Genomic DNA, 22,577 nt, shown 5'->3' on the forward strand with positions numbered 1-22,577 from the left:
TTTTAAGTGACCCCTATGGTAACACGTAACAGGAATTTTTTCATATGGTTCACTTAAAAATTAGGGATTGATGGTGAAAACGGGCATTAATCATTTAATTTTAAGTGGCAAATGCATATCATTATAAACAGAAACTTCTTACACCGCAATAAAGGGTGTAAAAACATACTACGAAACTTGAAACTGTTTTTATACATTCAGAGTATTATAATAATCGATAGTACGCGATTGGATTTTAAACAAAACACTAGCTAAGTTAAGTCAGTCATTTAAAAGGGTAAATGAAAAATATGATAGTATCTAAAGATTGCCGCACATCGCGTGACAAATTATGCACGTGACTCCATACCATACATCAGAAGTGGGAATTCATGCAAATATCAGATACATAATGGAATAATACGTTGACTTATATGCAGATTTTTATAATATAATACACCATTTGGCTAATTTTAAAAAGACTCTATGTACCTTGAGATTAGGTATGGATTTTATTGTGATTTTGATATTGCTACTCCAGTTTTACCGGAATTATTGAAAAAGCAAAGTTTGTCTTTGTCGAAATTATTGTCATATTATTATGGTGCCTATAGAAGTCAATCCAAAAAGGATCATTTAACTCCGGCACCGGATATTTTTTCACGACAAACCATTATGCAGCCTAGAAATTGAAGACCTAACAAAATATAGTACCATACTCACTTACTCTGAAATAAATCAAAGCACTTGAAAAGTAGGGTTATTCGTTTGAAAAATTACAAATAACAAGACTAGTAACAATATAAATACCTCCAGTACCTTAAGATATTCGTACCATAGGTTACTTAAGTAATATGTATGGCACGTACGGTACTGATATAATTTGCGTTAAATGATAGCGTTAAAACTATAATTACCGAGCATGCTGAGGGCGCGGAATGAGCACCACACGTCCCTCCGGCCGTCGCCGCCGCCAAAGCACTGCTTCCAGGCACCTGTCAAGACAATAATACCCTTAAAAACAAATCTAACCTTAACTGCAAGGCAATAAAGATTAATTTAGAGAAAACTAAATACATCTCATTAACAAGCTAAAACGTAAAAAGGTTACTGAATAAAATAGCTCGTCAGTCATTTTAGTAATAATACCTACAAAGAAGAAGTCTACTTAGATGCCTCTAAACTATCTAAAAGATTACTCTTACATCCAATAGCAGCCGGTTCTACAGAAATATTATTTTGAAGGGCATTACAATGAGGATAAAGGTATTATTATGCTGGAAATAAAAGAATAGTACGTCTTGGGATTCGACTTGGATGTAGCAATTTGGGATATGAATAATAACACACCATTTTGTTTTCCTATAGCGACGTTGGAACATGGGAGGGACACTGGTCCACCTGCCAAAATTATATTTTGTATGGAAATTGTGAAAATGTTTCAATAATATCATCTAACATTGATGTAAATTTACTAGTCTTTTCATTTTACGCAAACAAATGAACTGTGAAACCCTTGATTTTCAATCACAGATAAGAATTATGTAGAGATGGCATTTAGCTCATAACAATGGAGCCAATACGCAGTAAAACAAGAGAGTAAATAAAGATGAAAAATTTAAATTAACTTGTAATGTTAACACAATTTATATCCATTATAAATAAATGTGAACATACGAGAACATAATTTGAATAATCTTGTTTGCAGTGTGCCTACCATGAGTTTACGTTAGGTGAGCTCGCTAGCGAATACGTCAAAAAATTCTATGAAGATTTTATTTCTTGAAAGTAGCCGCTAGGGGCACTGCACAATATGTCATACATTTAAGTGTCATTTTTTTACGCAGTCGCTAGCGAGCACACCTAACGTAAACTCATGGTAGGCACACAGTTTTTTCAGGAATTTTTATTGGAAAATACTTGTAGATTTATTAAAGCATGAATTTCAATAACATCTAATAAAGATTTCGTTGAAATGTTCCTAGAATATTCTTTTGAAATGAATTTACTAGTATTAAAATAGGGATGATATTTATAAATAAATATAATTATGTTAACTAGTTGCTAGTAGGTAATACAAAAGTACTGCTTTATTTGTTTCAGAAATGAAACGTTTGAAAAAATAAGCACGTAGGTACTTTAAAGCCGAACCCGATTCAACAACGTAAGCCTTTGTGAAATACGTCACGAGACTTTGTAGGCCTACCTACTATTTGCATAATATTATGCTTAAAAACACTTTATTTTTGTTTCAGTGAATTTTATCAGTAACTAAAGATTGTATGTATTATGTACCTTTAACTGTTCCTGCTTATAATCTGGCTGATAAGGGAGTAGCATCCTGATCTTGCCCCAACGGTTGAAGAACAACGCTATGGCCCCGATCCACACTATCAGCACCAACACTACGATGCCGATCTCCACCCCTCGTATCTGTACAAAATAAATGAAAATTATAAATTGTCTTTTTATAAAGACTATATTCATACAGACTCATTAAGCGTTACTTGCCAGGAATTTCTGCTAACTTTAATTATTAAAATGATCTTAATAAAGAGTAAATAAAAACAATAAATTTAGAAAGGCCAAATCAAAATTCTTCATTTACGTTTTAACAAACAAAAGTGTTTTCATTTCTCTATGTATTATTTTAGTTTAATAAGCCCACTGAAACGGAAAAAATCTGTTTCAGCTACATACTAACTACCTCTATTTTATTCAATTAAGAACAGAACACTACGTTGTAAAGTTTCTATACATTCATGCTTTTAGATATAAATATCTATTACATATAATTCTGCTGGTAGGGTAAAAAGATTATGAGACATGTAGAGGCTCCTTAAGAGCAAAATGACGATTTGTAAGAACTATTTATTAGTCTAAACAAATAAAGAAATTTTGACTTTTAGACTTTTTTTTTTACTAAATCAAATAGGTATGTAGAATCTCAAATATGCAGTGAAGCGCTTCTCAATTCTAAGTAAAAGACATGGCCAAGCTTTAGATTCGTAGAAATGGTTCAAGTTAGCTGATATGTTGTTAACTCCGATTGTAATAGTTATATCCAGGTCGTAATAAAGGCTTACTACGTAATATGGGATTAGTACAAACGAGAACTGTTGTACATCCTACCGTTCCTTATGTCTGAAGGAAAAAGGGTCACAATCGATCGCTTATTTTTGTCTCCATGTACAGTCGACAGCGCATCAAGCTAAATACTGTGGTATCTTATGTACTGGTAATAGGTACTGTTTTACCACAAAAATGTACATTCTGATGTGCTCTATTTAGGCTTCGTGACGTAGTTGAATGACACGACAAAATGAGTATGGCAGGTATCATTAAGGGAGGGATCAAAGTAAATGTTATTAGCAAGAATTATAGCGTCAAGAGCAGTATACTTTAATGATATCAATACGCCTCCGTTTTCTTAAGCCTTATTCACACTGTGAAAAGCTTTTAAGCAACATGACATCATCATCATCATCATCTCAGCCATAGGACGTCCACTGCTGAACATTGGCCTCCCCCAATGCTTTCCATGTTACCCGGTTGGTAGCGGCCTGCGTCCAGCGCTTTCCTGCTACTTTTATAATGTCCTCATGTCATGTCATTTCAACATGACATAATACTCATAAAACCATTGCTACATGATCTAAATTATACAGGTACCGGCATTTTTCGGTTGGCAATTTCGATTTTGATTACTTTTTCCCGGACATGTAGATATGTCTAATTTTACTTGAAATTTCTATCGCCACATATTTTGTTCCTAAATAGACACAGTTTGCACTAGTTTAAGAGCCAAAGTCCCAATATTATACTACATTGTATTTACATCAATGAAGGTACTTATTTTCTATTTATTTAAATATTTACCGTGGGAAATGTTGGCGAAGGGTCTGGAGGGGCGACGGAGGAACGCGGGGTGCCCGCTAGACCCCCGTCCTGCTGCGGCGATGTCCGCGGAGGCTCTGTGAACATCAAATTGATATTAGTATAGTTTAGCATCAGTTCAGTACCTCTCTAATTGACTAGAAGCAATTGTAAAAGACAGTCAATAAAAAAAATCTTGGCATTACTTTATTGGTTGGTATACCTTACAAATTTCCGAGACTGGAAAAAAAATCTTAGCTACCTATTTCAAAATAGCATAGTTAATGTTCTATTTGGTTTAAACAATGTCTGTAGCTTAACTAGAAACAATTTTCGATTTCAAAAGTCTATATTAATACAAGCTCTATCAATAGCTCCCTGAAACTTTGAACTTTGTGATTAAAAAGGCTTTTTCATTTCCCTCAGTGTTTCTTAGAATCTAGGCGTAGTAAAGCGTCACAATACCTAAAACAAATGACTGTTATCAAGTGTACTTGTTAATGACCGTTCGCTTCAGAGCGACTTTCACAAAATGTACTATTTGGGAGGCCCTTAGGGGTTCCAAGTAGACATGAAACGAGCATTAGGAAGTAATGTACCAGTTTCTTCGAACTAGTACACCATTAGGCTTTCAGTATACTGAACCCTTTAGACCCTCTGTGCTTTCAAACAAATAACATCATGTCTTCTTCAACGAATTGAACCCTAATAATACTGATAGCTGTACCTAAGTATCTGCGTCTCTATTTGTTTAATCAACTGCCTCAATTTGAAAGATTTGATTATATTTATTTCATGATTAAGCGCCATAAGTGTATATTTTTTAAATTAGTAGAGTAACTGCTATATTAGATTGATGACCATCCTTCCCCCTAAACTTTGACGTTTAATCTAATAGCAACAATATAATCTCCAACATGTTGCAGTTAGAAATACCTACTACAAAGTATTCCAATATTGCACAAGTTATTCAAAAATCAACCAAAACTTATCCGCCGGTGAGCACAGTTCTCCTTGCATAATGGATGCTCTACTGCCTCTAGTTTGGAGCCAGTTTTCTCATAATTAGTCAGGTAATTTGCGTAAGCTGCTCTAACTTACGCCTCTCTGAGCGTGTCAAATTATATCACAAGTTTACGGTTTATTCACCTTCCATTTGATGGATTAACATAAGCGATATCTGGGGGTGTAGTGTGAGTTTACTTCAAAAGCATTCGTATCGACTGCAAAAAGTGACATTAAATGTATGACGGATTGTACAGTGTACAGCGCCCCCTATCGGAAACTTTCAAGAAATAGAATCTTCATATTTTTTTAACGCAGTCGATATCGAATGCGTTTACGTAAACACACTACGCTCCCTGAACTAACGTTGACTACTCGATGTATGTTTTGTTGATGTTATTAGACTTGTTCTAGTATCATTATCATCAGGTTGTTTAGTCTACAATGCAGGAGCAAGACTTTCTCTAATTTACCATAGACAAATGCAGAATTTGATCTACACTCCCAACGCAGACCTCAAGAATTGGAGAGGACTCATGTTCGCACATTTAATTTTGTCCCATTAATCTCATTTTTCAGTCCTTCAAGGTCCTATTCTGCTCTACGAGAACCACATGGCTAGCATCGTGTATGCTTTAACCACTTCACCGGCGCGATCATAGGCCAATGACAGGTCGCGCGACCCTTGACAGTCCATGACAGTCTGCGCGACCTTGTCATTGGCCTATGATCGCGCCGACGATGGCGATCTGCACGCGTTGGTTTAAGTATAAAAATCCTTGTTCAAACATATTATAAACATACATAATAATAACAAACTAAATAGCTTGTATTACATAGAGGGTCCTATTCTATTTCAACCAAACACAAAACTCGTTCAGGTAGAAACAACTCCCTGTTGGATATATGGACGAATAATTAAAATAACATAAAGCTTCTTCAAATAAAACTACATAAATGACCTGCACCACCCAACGGCCACTCCACAAAGACCTAATAAACTAAATGTCGAGTCCAATTTTAGAAATCGGTCAAAACACTCGACCATTGCACTTTGGGATGGACTGAATATTCTGGTAGCGTCTGGCGATACTGGAACGAGAATGAAACGATATAAAATACGTGAAGCGAAAAAACTGAAAAGCTTTTTGAAGGATAATAAGCAGTGAGCTTTAAAATGTAGCTAAGTGTGATAATAACTACAAACTACTCCTAGAGTCTAATATTATTACTCGAGACAACGGTGTTTTTTTGTTCACGACTAAAAGATGCCGACGTGGAGTGATATAGCTCTCTTTTCGTTCTTCGTTTGTAACTCTAAATTAGTGAGTAGATGTGCTGCATATTAGACCTTATCATCACTAGCACCATGTGTGATTGAGACCAAACGTAGACTAGAATAAAAAAGCGTTACATCATATTGGCTAAATAAAATACCATTTTGCATAACGCACTCTACTGGAACTAACGAAGTTAGGAAAACGCTTACGTTGTAACCATATCGCCTAAGAAATGTTCCGTTCAATTATCAGAATAACCCTCTTGTTTAGATGCGCTTAACATTATTTTACTGCACCCGGAAGATCAAACGAGCAAACGCTGGTTGGAGAGCGGCCAACATTGCGCCCGAGCAAATGTGTTTGTAAAGGTGAGATTCCACTGCAAAAGCTATTCAGAGATTCGTCCCTATAAGATTTTGAAGAATCGCAGATACGAAAATAAAAAGAAAGTTGATCATATTCGTTGCGCCCGAGCCCGAGCTAGAATCACTTCACTAGAAGATATTGAAGAAGCACAAATGCGGAAAAATATAAATCTGATTCACTGAAAGATTCACTGTGGAGCAAATGTGTTTTTAAAGGTGAGATTCCACTGTTATGTGCTTCAGATCAGTGCCCATCGCGATTCGCAAATGAATCTTCGAATTATGAATTAAAGAAGCGCCGAATATGGACAGCAGCACATGAAAGTCTCTGAAACATATTTAGTCTAAGTATTATTAATAGGTATTAATAGAGCAAAAAAGAGTACCTAATGCAGGGCATAGGCTAGATACACGGGGATAGTTAATGTTAGAAACACTTCAGCGATAAAAAGAAATTAGGTAAATAAAATATGTTAAATAACATTATGGCGATAAAAATCATAGCCCAACGGCGTCACTGTGGCATTGGCAATTCAAGGGTCGGTATTTCAAACCCCCGTCGTCAGGTGAACTAAAATAAAACAAATTGGAGTACTCTATACTCTGGTAGGTCAAGACTAAAAGTCTTGTAGGTATTATTTTCGATGCTCTCATAAGGCGCAAAGTTCGAAATGAAAATTAAATCTGTTCGCAAACTTTCGGTGGAGTTTTACCTTTACAACTGTTGAGCTACTTTAACTGAATGCGGGAGAAAGACGATGAAAGATAATGGGATGATAGCGAGCGTTATTATTGGACTATCAATTTCATTGCGACATAATCGTATCTTGGTTTTGATTGTTATAGTTTTTTAGGACACCTGTCACCTGTTATTTGCAAGAATATACGAGAATGAAATAAATGAAGCCTTAAACGAGTATTTGTGGAACTGATATCGTATTCACTAGAGGACTATGCATTGTTGCTAGACGTTTCAGCAATAGACGAAATATTAAAATTCCAACGTTAAGGCTGGGTTGCACCATCTTACTTTAACATTGACAAACGTCAAAAATCTGTCAAATTCCATACAATAACCACCGGTTTATTAGTTTAACAAAGTTCAGAACGTCAAATTCTTACGCATGCACCATTGGACTGACGTCACATGTTTCATAATGATTTGCTCTAACTTAGGAACGATTAATAAAGAGGAAAGATTAGATCGTTTATTTATTTGTATTGAATAGGCTCCGAAATTACTAGACCAAATTGAAAAATTATTTTACCATTTCTGAGATCCTACGCTAATGGGCATAGGGGGTACGAAATTCGCCGGATCAGCTTGTGTTCAATATTGTTAAAGCTAATAAATGTCGAATTTGGTTAGTCCATTACAGGATAGTAACTGTAGATGTCACACGGTTACAAGGTCAACGACCTTTCAGTTAAATAAACTTTGTCAAGCTTCGTTGAGGTTTACAACGATATCCTTTTACAAAAGTTATTTACAAACAACGTATTAAATTGCCTTCACAAACCAAAAAATTCGTTTAGTATCAAATTCTTTACTTATACTTATATTAATCTAATTTAAAAAATCATGTGCATAAATAATCAAAAAGTTATGATATTATGACAAACTGACAATCAGAAGTTATAGACAGTGCAAGCAAAAATTATAATGAAGTATTTTATCATATTTCCACGATTTCTTTAAGTTCAGATTTATTTTGTCTACAACTTTGTTGCACTTACTGAACATTAAACATTATTATTTATACTAACGCCCGTATTCGCAAACGATGCTTGCTTAAGTGAAGCAGCAAAACGAACGCACAGCGTTGAATCTGCTCTATGATTGGTTCGTGTGTCACCCTGTGCGTCCACGCGCACTGTGAGACCTCAAAGTAATGTTTGTAAATACGGGCGTAAAGATACTTCTTACGTGCCTAATTATTATTTTGATAAGACGCTTAAATCAATATTTTGAGCAGATTTGTGAGTTAATTAAAATCTTCACGGTAGAAACTCGACGGGAAGTCTCAAACTTAAAGTTATGACATCTTATTTGGTTAAAAAAGCTGCTATTTCGCAACGAAAATGTGTAGTCTAATATGTGGCAGACTATACTTACCTACGAGTAAATACTGTTTATACGGTTTTAAAAATGAGTTGCGGCGTATTTCGTAACTGTCACAGCCCCCCAGAGGCACAGAATAATTAATAAGGACCGTTAACAGGTTATAAAAGCCCTACTTTTGGTGTTAGTAAAAACGCTACATTTTGTGACATCACTATTTTTGTCTATAGACGGTGTTTCACTATTTGCTGATAAAGTCTTATAATGCCTATTAAGAATTCTGTCAGATAGAATCTGAGAAAGATACTCGTAAAGATAAAGATAATATAATTGTCCTCATGCCATTTCCTAATAAAGTTTGTTTTCTAATTTATTTCCAAAATATGTCTTAGAAACATTATTAAATGTAGTTTTCGACAATATGTATAGGGCTTCATAACTTTAATTTTTATGTCACGTGACCGTAATTTCGTTAGAAAGAAACAAATGACTCTCATTTTCATGAATATTAGAGTGGACATACTCAAAAGTGCAGCAAATAAGCCCGTGTCTACACTGTCACGCAAAGTAGCGCTCTCAATACAAGTGTCCCACGCATTTCCTTCTCAATTCTCAACCTTCCTGTTCAAAACTTAAGGTATATATTTCTAGTTCTCCACCTGTTGCGTGTACCCGTGCGTGTAGTCAAACTCCCAGTGGGCATAGGACAAATATAGCGTGTCTGTACACGCCCTAGTTTGACGTAGGTACCAAATAGGTACTTTTGTACGACAATACGCGTGTGTTGGAACTTTGTCGTATTACTGATGTTGTAAAACTTCTTGTAAGGAAATGGAGACAGTTGAAGTACTTATTTAGAACTGAGATTAAATAAGTTTGTGAATAGTAACTACCTAGTGAGTTACCTAAGAACTCTTGCTGGGGATTTAGAAAACAGGGATTAAAATGAGAAGATAGGTTGGTTTATGACCATATTATACAAAGTAGCTTAGTTAGTATACATTTATCTATTGTGATTTAATTACATTATTTTCTATAACATCCTATGTCATATCCTAGAGTGCATCTCACTTAACGCCAGGTGCGATAGCCGTCAAATACCTACCTTGTTATGCATAAAAAAAATATATAGTAAAGGCAGTATTAAGAGTATTAAAAACAATTCTACAATGAGTTTCTATTACCTTTATATTATTTACCTCTTGTAATGGGTCGATTGGCTCTTGAGTATATTTTTGAGTCCATACTACTTCGTGACTATAGTATAAGTACTAACACTTATTAAAAAAATTATGGTGTCAATGTGAAAGAAATTATAAAATTCACATTCGAGTCGTGGAAACGTAAACGTGAAAAGACAAGTTTCTTTTCTTCTTTGGCTCTCGTGGACTACGAGAGTTAAGAGGACAGAAAATTAACAAAAGAATATCGATATTACTCGTCGAAAAAAGAATGACGTTTCTTAGTGGCCAGTGTCGCGCGGCCAAAAAGACCGGCCGTTGAAGCGGCTTATTATGTTCGCACCTTTTGGATATCTTTTTCACAATAGTGGACCAGTTATTTCACAGATGATACTCAACACTTCGCTATCGGTTTTGTTTTCGCTTATCATTTAGTAAGCGAGACAAAATAATTAAGAATAAGATATTTTTGTGCTAAGCGAAGCTCAAAAAATGCCTTATGTTTAATGAAAACAAATTGTTCACGCGTTTCCCCTACCGGCTATTTAACGTGGCACACTACACTATTAATGACTCTACCCTACAACTCCGTGTTTGTAATTTACTTTGATAAAGTCCCAAAGTTCCACATTCTCAGTGGTCGACACTCGACAGTACAGTCACTGACAGAATTGCATAGTAAATAGTTTCACTCTTCTATTAATTTTATTTGGAACAAAATAACTAACTATTAAGAACTCTTGAAACGTTATACCTACTTTAAAATGGTTTTTAACACATTTTTGTTGATTTCCGAAGTAAATTTCGACTAATTGGTAAAATTTTAAATCAGGCGAAACCACTTTTGACTGATTTTTTGCAGTTAAAAGTAGTTTTGACTAACGCCCTTGGTAAAAACCACATTTGACTGGAAAAATTAGTCAATTGACCAAAGGCATCAGTCAAGACCATTTTTAACTGATTTTTGCAGGCAAAAGTGGTTTTGACCGATTATGAGTTTTGACTGTAACAGATACAATACATATATAATACAGATCCTCTCAATAATACGAGTGTCTGAGTAGACCTCTATGAAAACAGTAATGAAAATTGAGTCAAGTACATGACAATACCAGCTCACAAACGGAAAAATAGCTTGATGAGTACACAGAGTTTATTTATTAGACTGATTGTACTCCATACCTTCATTTTCTCGTTTGTTATTTCCCGGGAATTTAGTGGGTTCCCATGAAAGATTTATAATGTTGAATGACTTTAATTTGACAGGTTGTTGATGAAGAATTTGTAATGTAGAATTGAAACGTTAACAGCGAGGAAAGGACCGTTTTCCCTTTGAATATCAAATGAGTTAAATTGTGGCCAGGGAAAGGTAAAATGAAAGAAACTCCCAGGTAAATGACCGGGGAAAGGAATTTTAGAACGTATTTGCGAACCAAATGGAGCGTACCATGTTTTTTTATGCAAATGCAACAATCACTGGTTCTGGAATTGGGGACAAATGTTCTAAAAATAGGATTCGGTTTAAATGCTTCATTTCTGTGCTAAGATTGACACTTAAAGTATTTCAAAGTCAGGTCAGGTCAAAGTGAACGCAGCCTGCATCATTTATGAACAATACTGTCGGTCTCTGTATATTTTGTATTGATGCGATCTGACAATACGAGCACGACCAAAGATCGTAAACTGACAATTGCGGGCGGCGTTCATTGACCTGACCGCAGAACACATCCAGTGTGACAAATGCTGCAAAGATCTTTTCAGAATAAAAAGAACTTATAAATACTTCATAAATAATTTTAATAATGTATGCATCACAAACTCTGTTTTAATTCATATAGCGTGTGTTCTTGTAAAACAATATTGGTCTAGCTACATTAAACTCATTAATTTGTGAAATATTGCAGCACAAAATTGACAATTTGCATGCAAATCACGTTTTAGCTGAAATTTACAGCTTTTAATTAGCTCAAGTAAATTTAATTAGCGATGCGTTGTTCTTAATACATATTTGTTTTGTATAAACCTCATTTAATAGCAGTAATTAAAATTAAAATTAAGAAAACCATTTAAAGTTACATTACACGTTCAAAAGCCTAGGTTACTTAGTAGAAACACATTTTTGTTGTACGCCAGGTAAAGAACATATTTTTTCCTCTTACTGTAAACTACTAAGTAATTATAAATTATTATTCATTGCNGTCATTGCATATTATGCGTCACAATAAGATCAATTAATTCCTTATGTGAAAAAAGACAGGTATTCATCGACGGTTTATAACAAACCAAAATTCATTTCACATACTGTAGCTAGACCACAATACCTAAGAAGGAGCTCGCTAGTTCATATTTAAAACAAGAGTAATTTTATCACCTGCTATAAATCTACTAACCATAAACTCGTTACAGTGTTGGAGTCACGAAAAAACTAATTTTGATACCATCTTTATGGTTACTGCCCTACAGAGACAGGTGACGTATAAACTTGGCACTGCAAACAAAAAACTTTATGTAACTTTTGTTTCTCGTACAAAGTTATTCAGGTAACCGCATTTGGTGTTTTTGTTGCCATAACGTTATCATTGTCACTGCTAAATTTACACACACACTTGGCTATGAACAAACTAAAATAATGATATTTATAGTGTCTCATCACTACTTCTTAATCGAATGGACCAGGAAATTTAAAAAAAATCCTCTAATAATGCTCTATTTTCAATGTAGATAATCCAAAAATATAACCTTTGGAAACAATAACAAAGCTTTTCTAATTTTGAGGTTAGAAAAGATCTTGCGGTCAATCATCATCATCATCATCATTTCAGCCATAGGACGTCCACTGCTGAACATAGGCCTCCCCCAATGCTTTCCATGTTGATCGATTGGTAGCGGCCTGCGTCCAGCGCTTCCCTGCCACCCTTATGATGTCGTCAATGTATAATCCCATCAAAAACAATACTTGTCAAAAAAACCAAGTCTCGCAACTCAGTTGTTCTACGGTAAAAAGTTGTGAGATCTATGTAATACTAAGTCCAGGCTAGGAAATCTTTAACGTTTTACATAAATTATTGACTTGGCCATCGCACTAAATAATTTAATTTACACGTGTTTTCATGCGATGGCCAAGTCAATATATTTATGTAAAACGTTAAAGATTTCCTGGCCTGGACTTAGTATTACATGGATCTCACAACTTTTTACCGTAGAACAACTGAGTTGCGAGACTTGGTTTTTTCGACAAGTATTGTTTTTGATGGGATCTCATTTCTTTTTGTATTTTGTAGACAGCAGTTATGTATCTAGAAAACTGGACCGAAATTGAAAAATTTTATTCGACTTGGCGGTTGCACTACCGTGCCCCCAAATCTCATTTCTTTTTGTATTTTGTAGACAGCAGGTATGTATCTAGAAAACTGGACCGAAATTGAAAAATTTTACTCAACTTGGCGGTTGCACTACCGTGCCCCCAAATATTTTAGTTTTTCCTTGATTCATACACCAAACACTACTTATATTCCAAATTTGAAGCTTCTAGGTCTGCTAGAAGTGCCTTAGAGTTTTGATGATCGGTGAGTCAGTGAGTGACAAAATTAAGTAACTTTGACCCGTTATAATTCTTAAACTACTGGTTCAAATTGAATGAAATTTTAAACATACCGTGTCTTTACAATGCCTGCATAGCTAATGAAAATTCAACCTTCTAGTTTTATCCACAACGAAGTTACAGGCAGTCGAAAATGGCCTGAATTGCTTTGAGAAAAGGATGGTATGGCCGTGCCGCTTTTTTGCTCGACTTGGTGGGGGCACTGCCGTGCCCCCAGATATTTATCGGCAATTGTAAGCACCTGATCGATAGACCGGTGACCTAATGAAGATAGCTGACAACGTGTTTCTGATCATTGTCAAAAATCACAAACATACATATTTAAATCATAGTAGGGGTGCATGACGTTTCGTTTAGTGTAAAACGGCGTTTTATTAAAATCCGGATAAAGGCGAGACCGGTATCCTTCCGTTTGGCCAAATTACTTTTCGCCAAATTTCACTTCGCAAACAACTTATCGCCAAAGTTTCATTTCCCAAATAAACTTTTAGCAACTGTACTTTTCGCAACTAATTCGTTTGGTCAAATTATCATTTAGCCAAATTTTACTTGGCAAATGTTTATATAGCAAATGTTTTATGTTGCCCAATATTATATCCCAAATAATTTGTTTGGTCAAATTGACACTTCACATACTTATACTTTGATTTGTGGGTAACGGGGGGTACCCCGTTACCCACNACCGGTGGGACTCCCCGCTGATGCGCCGCTGGCTGCAGCTTCATGCTCCGGTCACTCGCTATGAGTACCTATAGCGCAGGAGTCACACTGGAAGCCATATTACATAAATAATTANAACAAATTTTATATTAACTACCCACTAAACAAAATAATAACCACAAGTTAATTTGTATTCCATTCTATGCACCAATCAAATTATTTTGTTAATAGTTTATCGTGAAATATTTTTGCCTAATGAAACATTTGGCAAACCATACTTTGCCAAACAATAATTTGCTAAACAATAATATGCCAAAAACAACATTTGCGAATTAAAAGTTTGCAATAAGTTGCTTTGCCAAATGAGAATTTGCCAAGTGAAAATTTGCGAAACGTTGTTTGCGATGTGATAATTTGGGATACGTTTTTTGGCCAAACATTAGTAATCCGGCGAGACCACATAACTGAAATACCAACACGGTCTGCTGCACATCGCATTTTCATTTTACGTGCACTCGTGTGCACTCCGCAGCTTTCGTTAGGGCTGTCAATCACTCTTGACTATTAGGTTTTGATTGGACCGCAGACCCTTAGTAACGACGTCTGTGAAGACCACAGATAAAACATTGACATGGAAAGTGGTTACCTTTTGAGTTTTATTTTTTTGTTGCCATACAAATACTTTTTCGAATTTATTCGTATAGACCGTTAGTAGAGAATGCTCTGAAATATTGACGAGACAAAAAAGATGCTAAATGTGTTTAGGTAAGTACCTATCTAGATGTAAAAAATAAAATATCTCTCAGCTGTAGTCGGTAAACCACTTAACAAAAATCATACAGGTTTATTTAAAAAAAAACTCTGTTAAATAAGTGACATATACATACATTAAGAGAGTTCAACAACTAATATCTGATGTTTCTAAAAAAATGTCTCCTTATTTATTCAAAAAAGAAAGACGAATATTCGATTCATAATTATTTATCACCACTGTGACCGTGTTTTTGCTGTAAATAAATATTGCACAGTGCAAACCCTAGTCCATGTCGAAGTTCAAACAATGTTTGGTGCTCGGCTCGCGTGCGCCGTGAACGGGCTAAGAGACATGCGAGGGACTCGTTAGCACTAACCGGACCGGCTGTATTACCTCCACCTGTCTATCTGTACTCTGGAAATTAATTCAACTGTCTGTGGTTTAGATTTTATTAGGTATTTTGTGAATAGTGATACTTATTTGCAAGAAATAAATAAAATAAATAAACGAAACAATATACTTGGACATTTTACACTACCTACGCTTCTAGTCTAAGCAAAGCTTGTACTATGGGTACTTGACAACGGATATAAACATACTTACATACTTGCGACAGCAACCTATGATCTTATTGAAAAAATAAAGGTATTTTAACTGATCCTGTGAACAAGTACGACCTAGTAGGTACGTGTCAACAAAAAGCCCTCCCATTGGTTTACACCACAAGAGTTCAGACATTTCACACAGTGTGTGGAAGGTAATAGGCCTGCTTCTAATACTTGTAGCTACCTCATAGTGCGGCCACAGTGACTTGGTACTGCGTATCTGTCTCCAGCCCGCTCAGTATAACCGCTTCCGAGTCTCTATCTATTACATTGCAAATGAGTTGTTTGACTCACCCAGTGTGCGGAAGACAATAGGCCTGCTTCTGTACTTATGACCGCCCCACAGTGCAGCCACAGTAACTTGGTACTGCGTATCTGCCTCCAGCCCGCTCAGTATAGTCGCATCTATTTCTATAGGTGATGACTGTGACCTCATTGAAAGAACTATTCTTACTCACCCAGTGTGCGGAAGACAATAGGCCTGCTTCTGTACTTGTGACCGCCCCACAGCGCAGCCACAGTGACCTGGTACTGTGTATCAGCCTCCAGTCCACTCAGTATGACCGCGTCCGAGTATAATTTACTTGTAGTCACATGGAAACCTGTTGTGTTATGCAGCAAACTTTTTAAAACTCACCCAGTGTGCGGAAGACAATAGGCCTGCTTCTGTACTTATGACCGCCCCACAGTGCAGCCACAGTAACTTGGTACTGCGTATCTGCCTCCAGCCCGCTCAGTATAGCCGCATCTATTTCTATAGGTAATGACTGTGACCTCATTGAAAGAACTATTCTCACTCACCCAGTGTGCGGAAGACAATAGGCCTGCTTCTGTGCTTATGACAGCCCCACAGTGCGGTCACAGTGACTGGTACTGCGTATCTGCCTCCAGCTCGCTCAGTATGACTGCGTCCGAGTTTCTATTCATTTGAGATGAGTTGATGGCTACACCGCATGAAAAAAATTTAACTCACCCAGTGTGCGGAAGACAATAGGCCTGCTTCTGTACTTATGACCGCCCCACAGTGCAGCCACAGTAACTTGGTACTGCGTATCTGCCTCCAGCCCGCTCAGTATAGTCGCATCTATTTCTATAGGTGATGACTGTGNCCACTTTTCGATAGGGTAAGTCCGTTACGCGTATAACCGGAAAACCGAAAAAACGCCCCTTTCGGGGGCCCCCACCACTTAAGCACAACTCCGTCGAAGTCGAAAACTTAGGAGAGTCTTAATGGGCAACCAATGAAGCCATTAAAGCAAAAAAATCTTTTGTAGGAATTATTTCCGATTTAATCAATTTTTGTGCTTAATTCTACTGGCCTACCACCTGTCTATCTGTACTCTGGAAATTAATTCAACTGTCTGTGGTTTCTTTAGATTTTATTAGGTATTTTGTGAATAGTGATATACTTACTTATTTGCAAGAATAAATAAATAAAATATTATCCTTGGACATTTTACACCACGCTTCTAGTCCCAAACTAAGCAAAGCTTGTACTATGGGTACTTGACAACGGATATAAACATACTTAAATACTTGCGACAGCCACCTCTGATCTTATTTTAAAAAAGGTATTTTAACTGATCCAGTGAACAAGTACGACCTGTAGGTACGTGTCAACAAAAAGCCCTCCCATTGGATTATACCACAAGAGTTCAGACATTTCACATAGTGTGTGGAAGGTAATAGGCCTGCTCCTATACTTATGGCCATCCCAAAGTGCCCGCTACAGTGCGTGCTACAGTGACCTGGTACTAGATCTCGGACGCTGTTCAGTACTACCTCAGTATGTTGAGTTTCTCTTTTTTTTCTAATGAACTATTCTCATTTACCCAGTGTGCGGAAGACAATAGGCATGCTTCTACACTCGTGGCAACCCCACAATGCAGTTACAGTGACCTAGTACTGCGTATCTGCCTCCAGCCCGCTCAGTATGACCGCGTCCGAGTTTCTATTCATTTGAGATGGCTAGACCGCATGAAAAGAATTTAACTCACCCAGTGTGCGGAAGACAATAGGCCTGCTTCTGTACTTATGACCGCCCCACAGTGCAGCCACAGTAACTTGGTACTGCGTATCTGCCTCCAGCCCGCTCAGTATAGTCGCATCTATTTCTATAGGTGATGACTGTGACCTCATTGAAAGAACTATTCTTACTCACCCAGTGTGCGGAAGACAATAGGCCTGCTTCTGTACTTGTGACCGCCCCACAGTGCAGCCACAGTAACCTGGTACTGTGTATCAGCCTATAGCCCACTCAGTATGACCGCGTCCGAGTATAATTTACTTGTAGTCACATGGAAACCTGTTATATTATGCAGCAAACTTTTTAAAACTCACCCAGTGTGCGGAAGACAATAGGCCTGCTTCTGTACTTATGACCGCCCCACAGTGCAGCCACAGTAACTTGGTACTGTGTATCTGCCTCCAGCCCGCTCAGTATGACCGCGTCCGAGTTGCCCGCCACCTCCAGCACGACTCTGTAACTAACGAGCAATGAGTCAATTTCGCGGTTTTCTATCGGCAAGCCAGAGAGAGAAGGAAGAGTGAAGAGGAAATGGAGTACTAGCTAATAGATCTAACTACGGGTGAGGGGGACAAGTTTAAAGTTCCTTGGTCTAAAGCTGGAGTTATATTTCTCTGTCGTTCGTGACGCATCAGAATGGAACCGATTTCATAGATTCAGTATTCGACACGACACGTCACAACACTCTGGTTTAAATGTCACCATATCAAATGAATGAAACCGATTCAATTCTATGCGCTATGATGACCAACACGTAAAATTTGTAAAGATTATTAGCAAATTTTATCGCACATATCACTAATAGTCCCGTTAGCCCCTCGTACTAAGCTAAATGCTTGTTTCACGAGTGAGCTCACCATAACAGTCGGGGGGTTTGAACCCGCGTTCCTCGGATCACGAGTTGGCCAGTCTGAACCCTTCACCGTTCGGCTATCGTGGCTTCAATACACATAACAAAATAATAAATCCTCTATAGGGCTCTGCAATACACACAATGGGAGTCCGTACAAACTGGCCACAGACCACAGCCTGCGGCTACAGAGAAGCTGTTTACAGTTAGAACACGTTTAGTATGAAATTGTGCCGCACGTGTACATTGATGTTATTGACGATCTACGTTTTGATATTGATATATTGTTGCTCAATTCAACAAGTCTAATTATTTTTCGATCAACAATACCAACTGGATTATCGGGTCAGCGCAAAAATTACGTCTCGGGCAATAAAGTGCGTTGCACTTTAGAAGTAAGTTCCGTACATGGGAATTTTAGACTATAAAATCTTACTAATATTATAAATGTTTACGCACTATCTGTGACAAACTAAATTTCACACAGGTGAAACCGCGGGCAAAAGCTAGTATTACCACAGAATAATAATAAGTACTTAAATTGATGCCATGCGAAAAAAGAGATTTAACTATTACAATAATGTGTAACTATTACAATAGTGGAACATAGGTAAATTACAGTCACAGAATGAAAAGGTTCGTCAGTTTTCAAATTGATTCCTTCAACGAATCGTGAGCACATNCATAATTTAGTAGCGGTTCATACAACACATATTCCCATCAAATTTCATCACTGTAGTACTTATAGTTTCCGAGTAAATCGGCTGTGACAGACGGACAGACGGACAGACGGACAGACGGACAGACGGACAGACGGACAGACGGACATGACGAAACTATAAGGGTTCCGTTTTTGCCATTTTGGCTACGGAACCCTAAAAAACTTATAAAATAGGCAGTAGGTATTTTTTATGTCATCGAGAATATCTTTAGCAAAATATGTATTTATTTCGAATACAAATTTTTTCGCCGTTATAATTAAGTATCGAACTAAAACAATTTATAACAGTAAAACTCTACATCGTGTTAGTTATTTAATTTTTTAGCGTTAAGAGTCGTATCTCAAACTAATTTGAAAATTTTAAATAACTTGAAAAAATCGAACTGCCTAAGGCGGGAATTGAACCCACGACCTTCCGTTTGCCGGGCGACTGCTCTTCCACTTCCACTGAGCTACTTAGACACTAGATGAACCCGTGTTAATCAATCTTGTATTCTAACGTAATTTAAAAATTCCAATACGAATTGTAAAAATTCCACTTCATTAACATATCCTGATGGCTGAATGCCAATCAGTACATTACTAAACAGTTATCAGTAAGTACTTGCGTGAATACCTACTTGACTTAGATAAATCCGGTTATTGTTATCGAATGGTCGTTATTTTTATTTACAACTAGCTGACCCGGCGAACTTTGTTCCGCCTTAATGGCAATAAATAAGCAGACTTTTTTTTTGTTTCGAATGGGATAAAAAGTATCCTATGTCCTTCTCCTGGCTCTAAACTACCTCCCTGACAATTTTCAGCTAAATCGGTTCAGCCGTTCTTGAGTTATAAGCGAAGTAACTAACACGACTTTCTTTTATATATATACATAGATGTCAAATCAATACAATATAAATATTACAAAGAATCTAATAAATATTGTCTAATGAAATGAAATACTAAACTTATTTATGAAATTAAAACTGGATATAAAATTGGCAAATCAATTAGTAAATATTGAAGCCAACCAGGTGAATCTATAGGTACTAAACTAATATTATAAATGCGAAAGTAACTCTTTCTGTCTGTCTGTCTGTCTCGCTTTTACGCCTAAACCACTGAACTTATTTTGATGAATTTAGGCATAGAGATAGTTTGAGTCCCGGGAAAGGACATAGGATAGTTTTTATCCCAGTTTTTGAAACAAGGACGCGCGCGATAAAGTTTTTGTGACATAAAAAAATCCATGCGAGCAAAGCCGCGGGCGGAAAACTAGTAAAGAATAATAAATTTTATTGTAGAGCTAAATAAAGTATGTTACGACTCAAACAGAAATTTTCTGTGCGTTTAATATTTTTCACTGCAATCAAAGATAAGTAATACTCAATCAAATCATAGACAATTTAATGTTTATGTTATTCGACTTTTGCTTGCAAAATTATCAGTGTCCATTGGTGAATATTAAAATAGACTTGTGACTTCTTAAGGCCGCGCAAGCTATCAATAGACAGCCAAAATTACCGCTTAGTTTGTGTTTACCAACTTTCGTTTAGTTTCTTTATATGGAACTAATTGACCACGAAATAAATTATTATGTAACTACGACTGTTCGTCGTTTAATTTAACCCCCAAGTCATTAGTGTTCACTTTTAGAAACATTCATACAAAAAAAGCTAAATAATTATGATAACATTCAACCAAAAGTTTTCCTAGTTTTGGAATTTAACTGGATCTATTTTGTTTCTTGATTGTAATCAAATAAAACGAACTACAATTTATAAACCCGTTATTTTTGCACTTTGGATGGATGACAGACAACCCTAGCAAGTAAAAGTTAGCCACCTGTATAATGTCTAAATTGTATGTAATAATGTGGTATAACGTCATTATTATCACAGATCAAAGAGGACAAAGTTGAACGTCCGGTGAATGCTGTACTAGTATCACATGATCTAAACGGAATATAATGTATTCAGAAATTGTGTGCACAAGTCTAAAATAAACACGTTTATTCCAAGTTAGAGCTTAGCTTGGCAGCTGTTGCTATATTAGCTTAGTTAAAATGACATTTGTTCTCATTTTGTAATATTCGCATGTAAATATGGTATTGCAATAAATTGTTGAGTATTCAGTATTTATTTAGTTACATTATCGTATTTGTGATTCGATTTATTGGACTCAGGGTCGGTATGGGCCGGAAGGGCCCGGGTGGCTGATAGCAATCCCGAGGCCCGAGACTAGATCATGGTGATGGGATACTATCGAAAAATACTGAGATACACAAATTGAGATAAACAAACTGTAAAAAAATTATTACAATACTAAAATAAAGTAAAATAATAAGTAGGTATTTACTAATAACAAATAATAATATAAAGCTAGCCAATCAAAATTTTTTTTAAAACAGGAGAACTTTCAGCTAAGCTGTTAATGACTCGATCGTAAAAGCTGCTGTTTTCGTAATCCTTGATTAGATCCGATTCTGTATTTAATACAGTGTGAGTTACGATAAAGTGCACATATGAAATTAGGTGAACTAGATCTATTTTTATCGACAAAAAACAGGTCAAAATTTTTTTGAGATTTTTTTAAAAAAATTTAAGGATTTTTTTTTCTTCCAATTACTTACCTATTGTAAAGAAAACGTAATAACTTTTAAACTAAGAGGTATATCCTAAAAAACAGTAATAATGCTAAATAACAGACGATACTAAAAAAATACATAAAATACTCAGAAAATGCCAACAAATAATAAAAAATGATACTTTTTGAAAAAAATCTGCTTTTAAATTCGTGTATTTTTGGTTATTTGATAAATTTCTCCAAAAAAAGCCCCTATAACAGGTGGTTTTTATTACTTTGCATTATTCTCTATCGTATTACCTTTGTAAAACCAAAAATCGCATGTCTCTATCCTTATCACAACATTTGCTATGATCGTTTGAACTAAGCCTCTCCGGGCGCGCCATTCAACGCTTCGTTAACAACGAAACTGAAAAGCTCTAGATTTGTAATTTTGATAAAGACAAGTTAGATTTCAAATAAAAAACAAAGATTTCGAAGTAAAATAAGCATTTTAGTTAAAACTAGCGGCCGCCCGCGACTTCGTACGCGTGGATCTCGTTTTACCCCCCCTTCATCTATCTTACGCGGTTCAGATTTTTTCATACAAATGTTTTTTCCCGCTAAACTCCCGTTCCCGTGGGAATTTTGCAATATCCTGTTGTAACTAAGCTTTAAGTTTACTGAGGTACCTGCATGCCAAATGGCAATGCCAGATTTTGTATGGAAGGTGGCGTCTTTTTTTTTTCGCGCGGCCATCGACCAAACTTTGTTTTGTGATTACAAAATAGTGTAATAAACCAAACTTACTATGGCATGTATACCTCTAAACTCAGTCTGAACTGAGTTACGAGCATTAGAAGATTAATTATTTTCATACTAGATTTGCTTTTTGCGCGCAAGTTTTGTAAGAAATTGCAACAAAATATTGCGCTATTTTTTTATTGCGCTGATTCTGCTGCATACTGATGTCTGGAGCCTTTAATGGATGGTATTGTTTGTTTACACATACAATGTCATTATTTTGTTGCAATTTCTTACAAAACTTGCGCTCAAACAGCAAAT

The 22,577-nt window shown here is 36.3% G+C and overlaps 1 protein-coding gene across 1 annotated transcript in view; it reads right to left on the minus strand.

Moving 5' to 3' along the window:
* The window catches only part of LOC114350970 (uncharacterized), a 62,585-nt gene that overhangs the window by 39,399 nt on the left and 609 nt on the right, over positions 1 to 22,577 (minus strand). The window contains exons 2-5 of the mRNA XM_028301976.1: positions 17,709 to 17,885; positions 3,859 to 3,953; positions 2,275 to 2,412; positions 897 to 974 (exon numbers count right to left, since the gene is read on the minus strand). Coding sequence (XP_028157777.1) covers positions 897 to 974; positions 2,275 to 2,412; positions 3,859 to 3,953; positions 17,709 to 17,885 — 488 coding nt within the window. The remainder of the gene's footprint in view (positions 1 to 896; positions 975 to 2,274; positions 2,413 to 3,858; positions 3,954 to 17,708; positions 17,886 to 22,577) is intronic.

This window comes from Ostrinia furnacalis, unplaced genomic scaffold (genome assembly GCF_004193835.3).
Source record: "Ostrinia furnacalis isolate ACB-3 unplaced genomic scaffold, ASM419383v2 OfSCF1042, whole genome shotgun sequence".
NCBI lineage: Eukaryota > Metazoa > Arthropoda > Insecta > Lepidoptera > Crambidae > Ostrinia > Ostrinia furnacalis.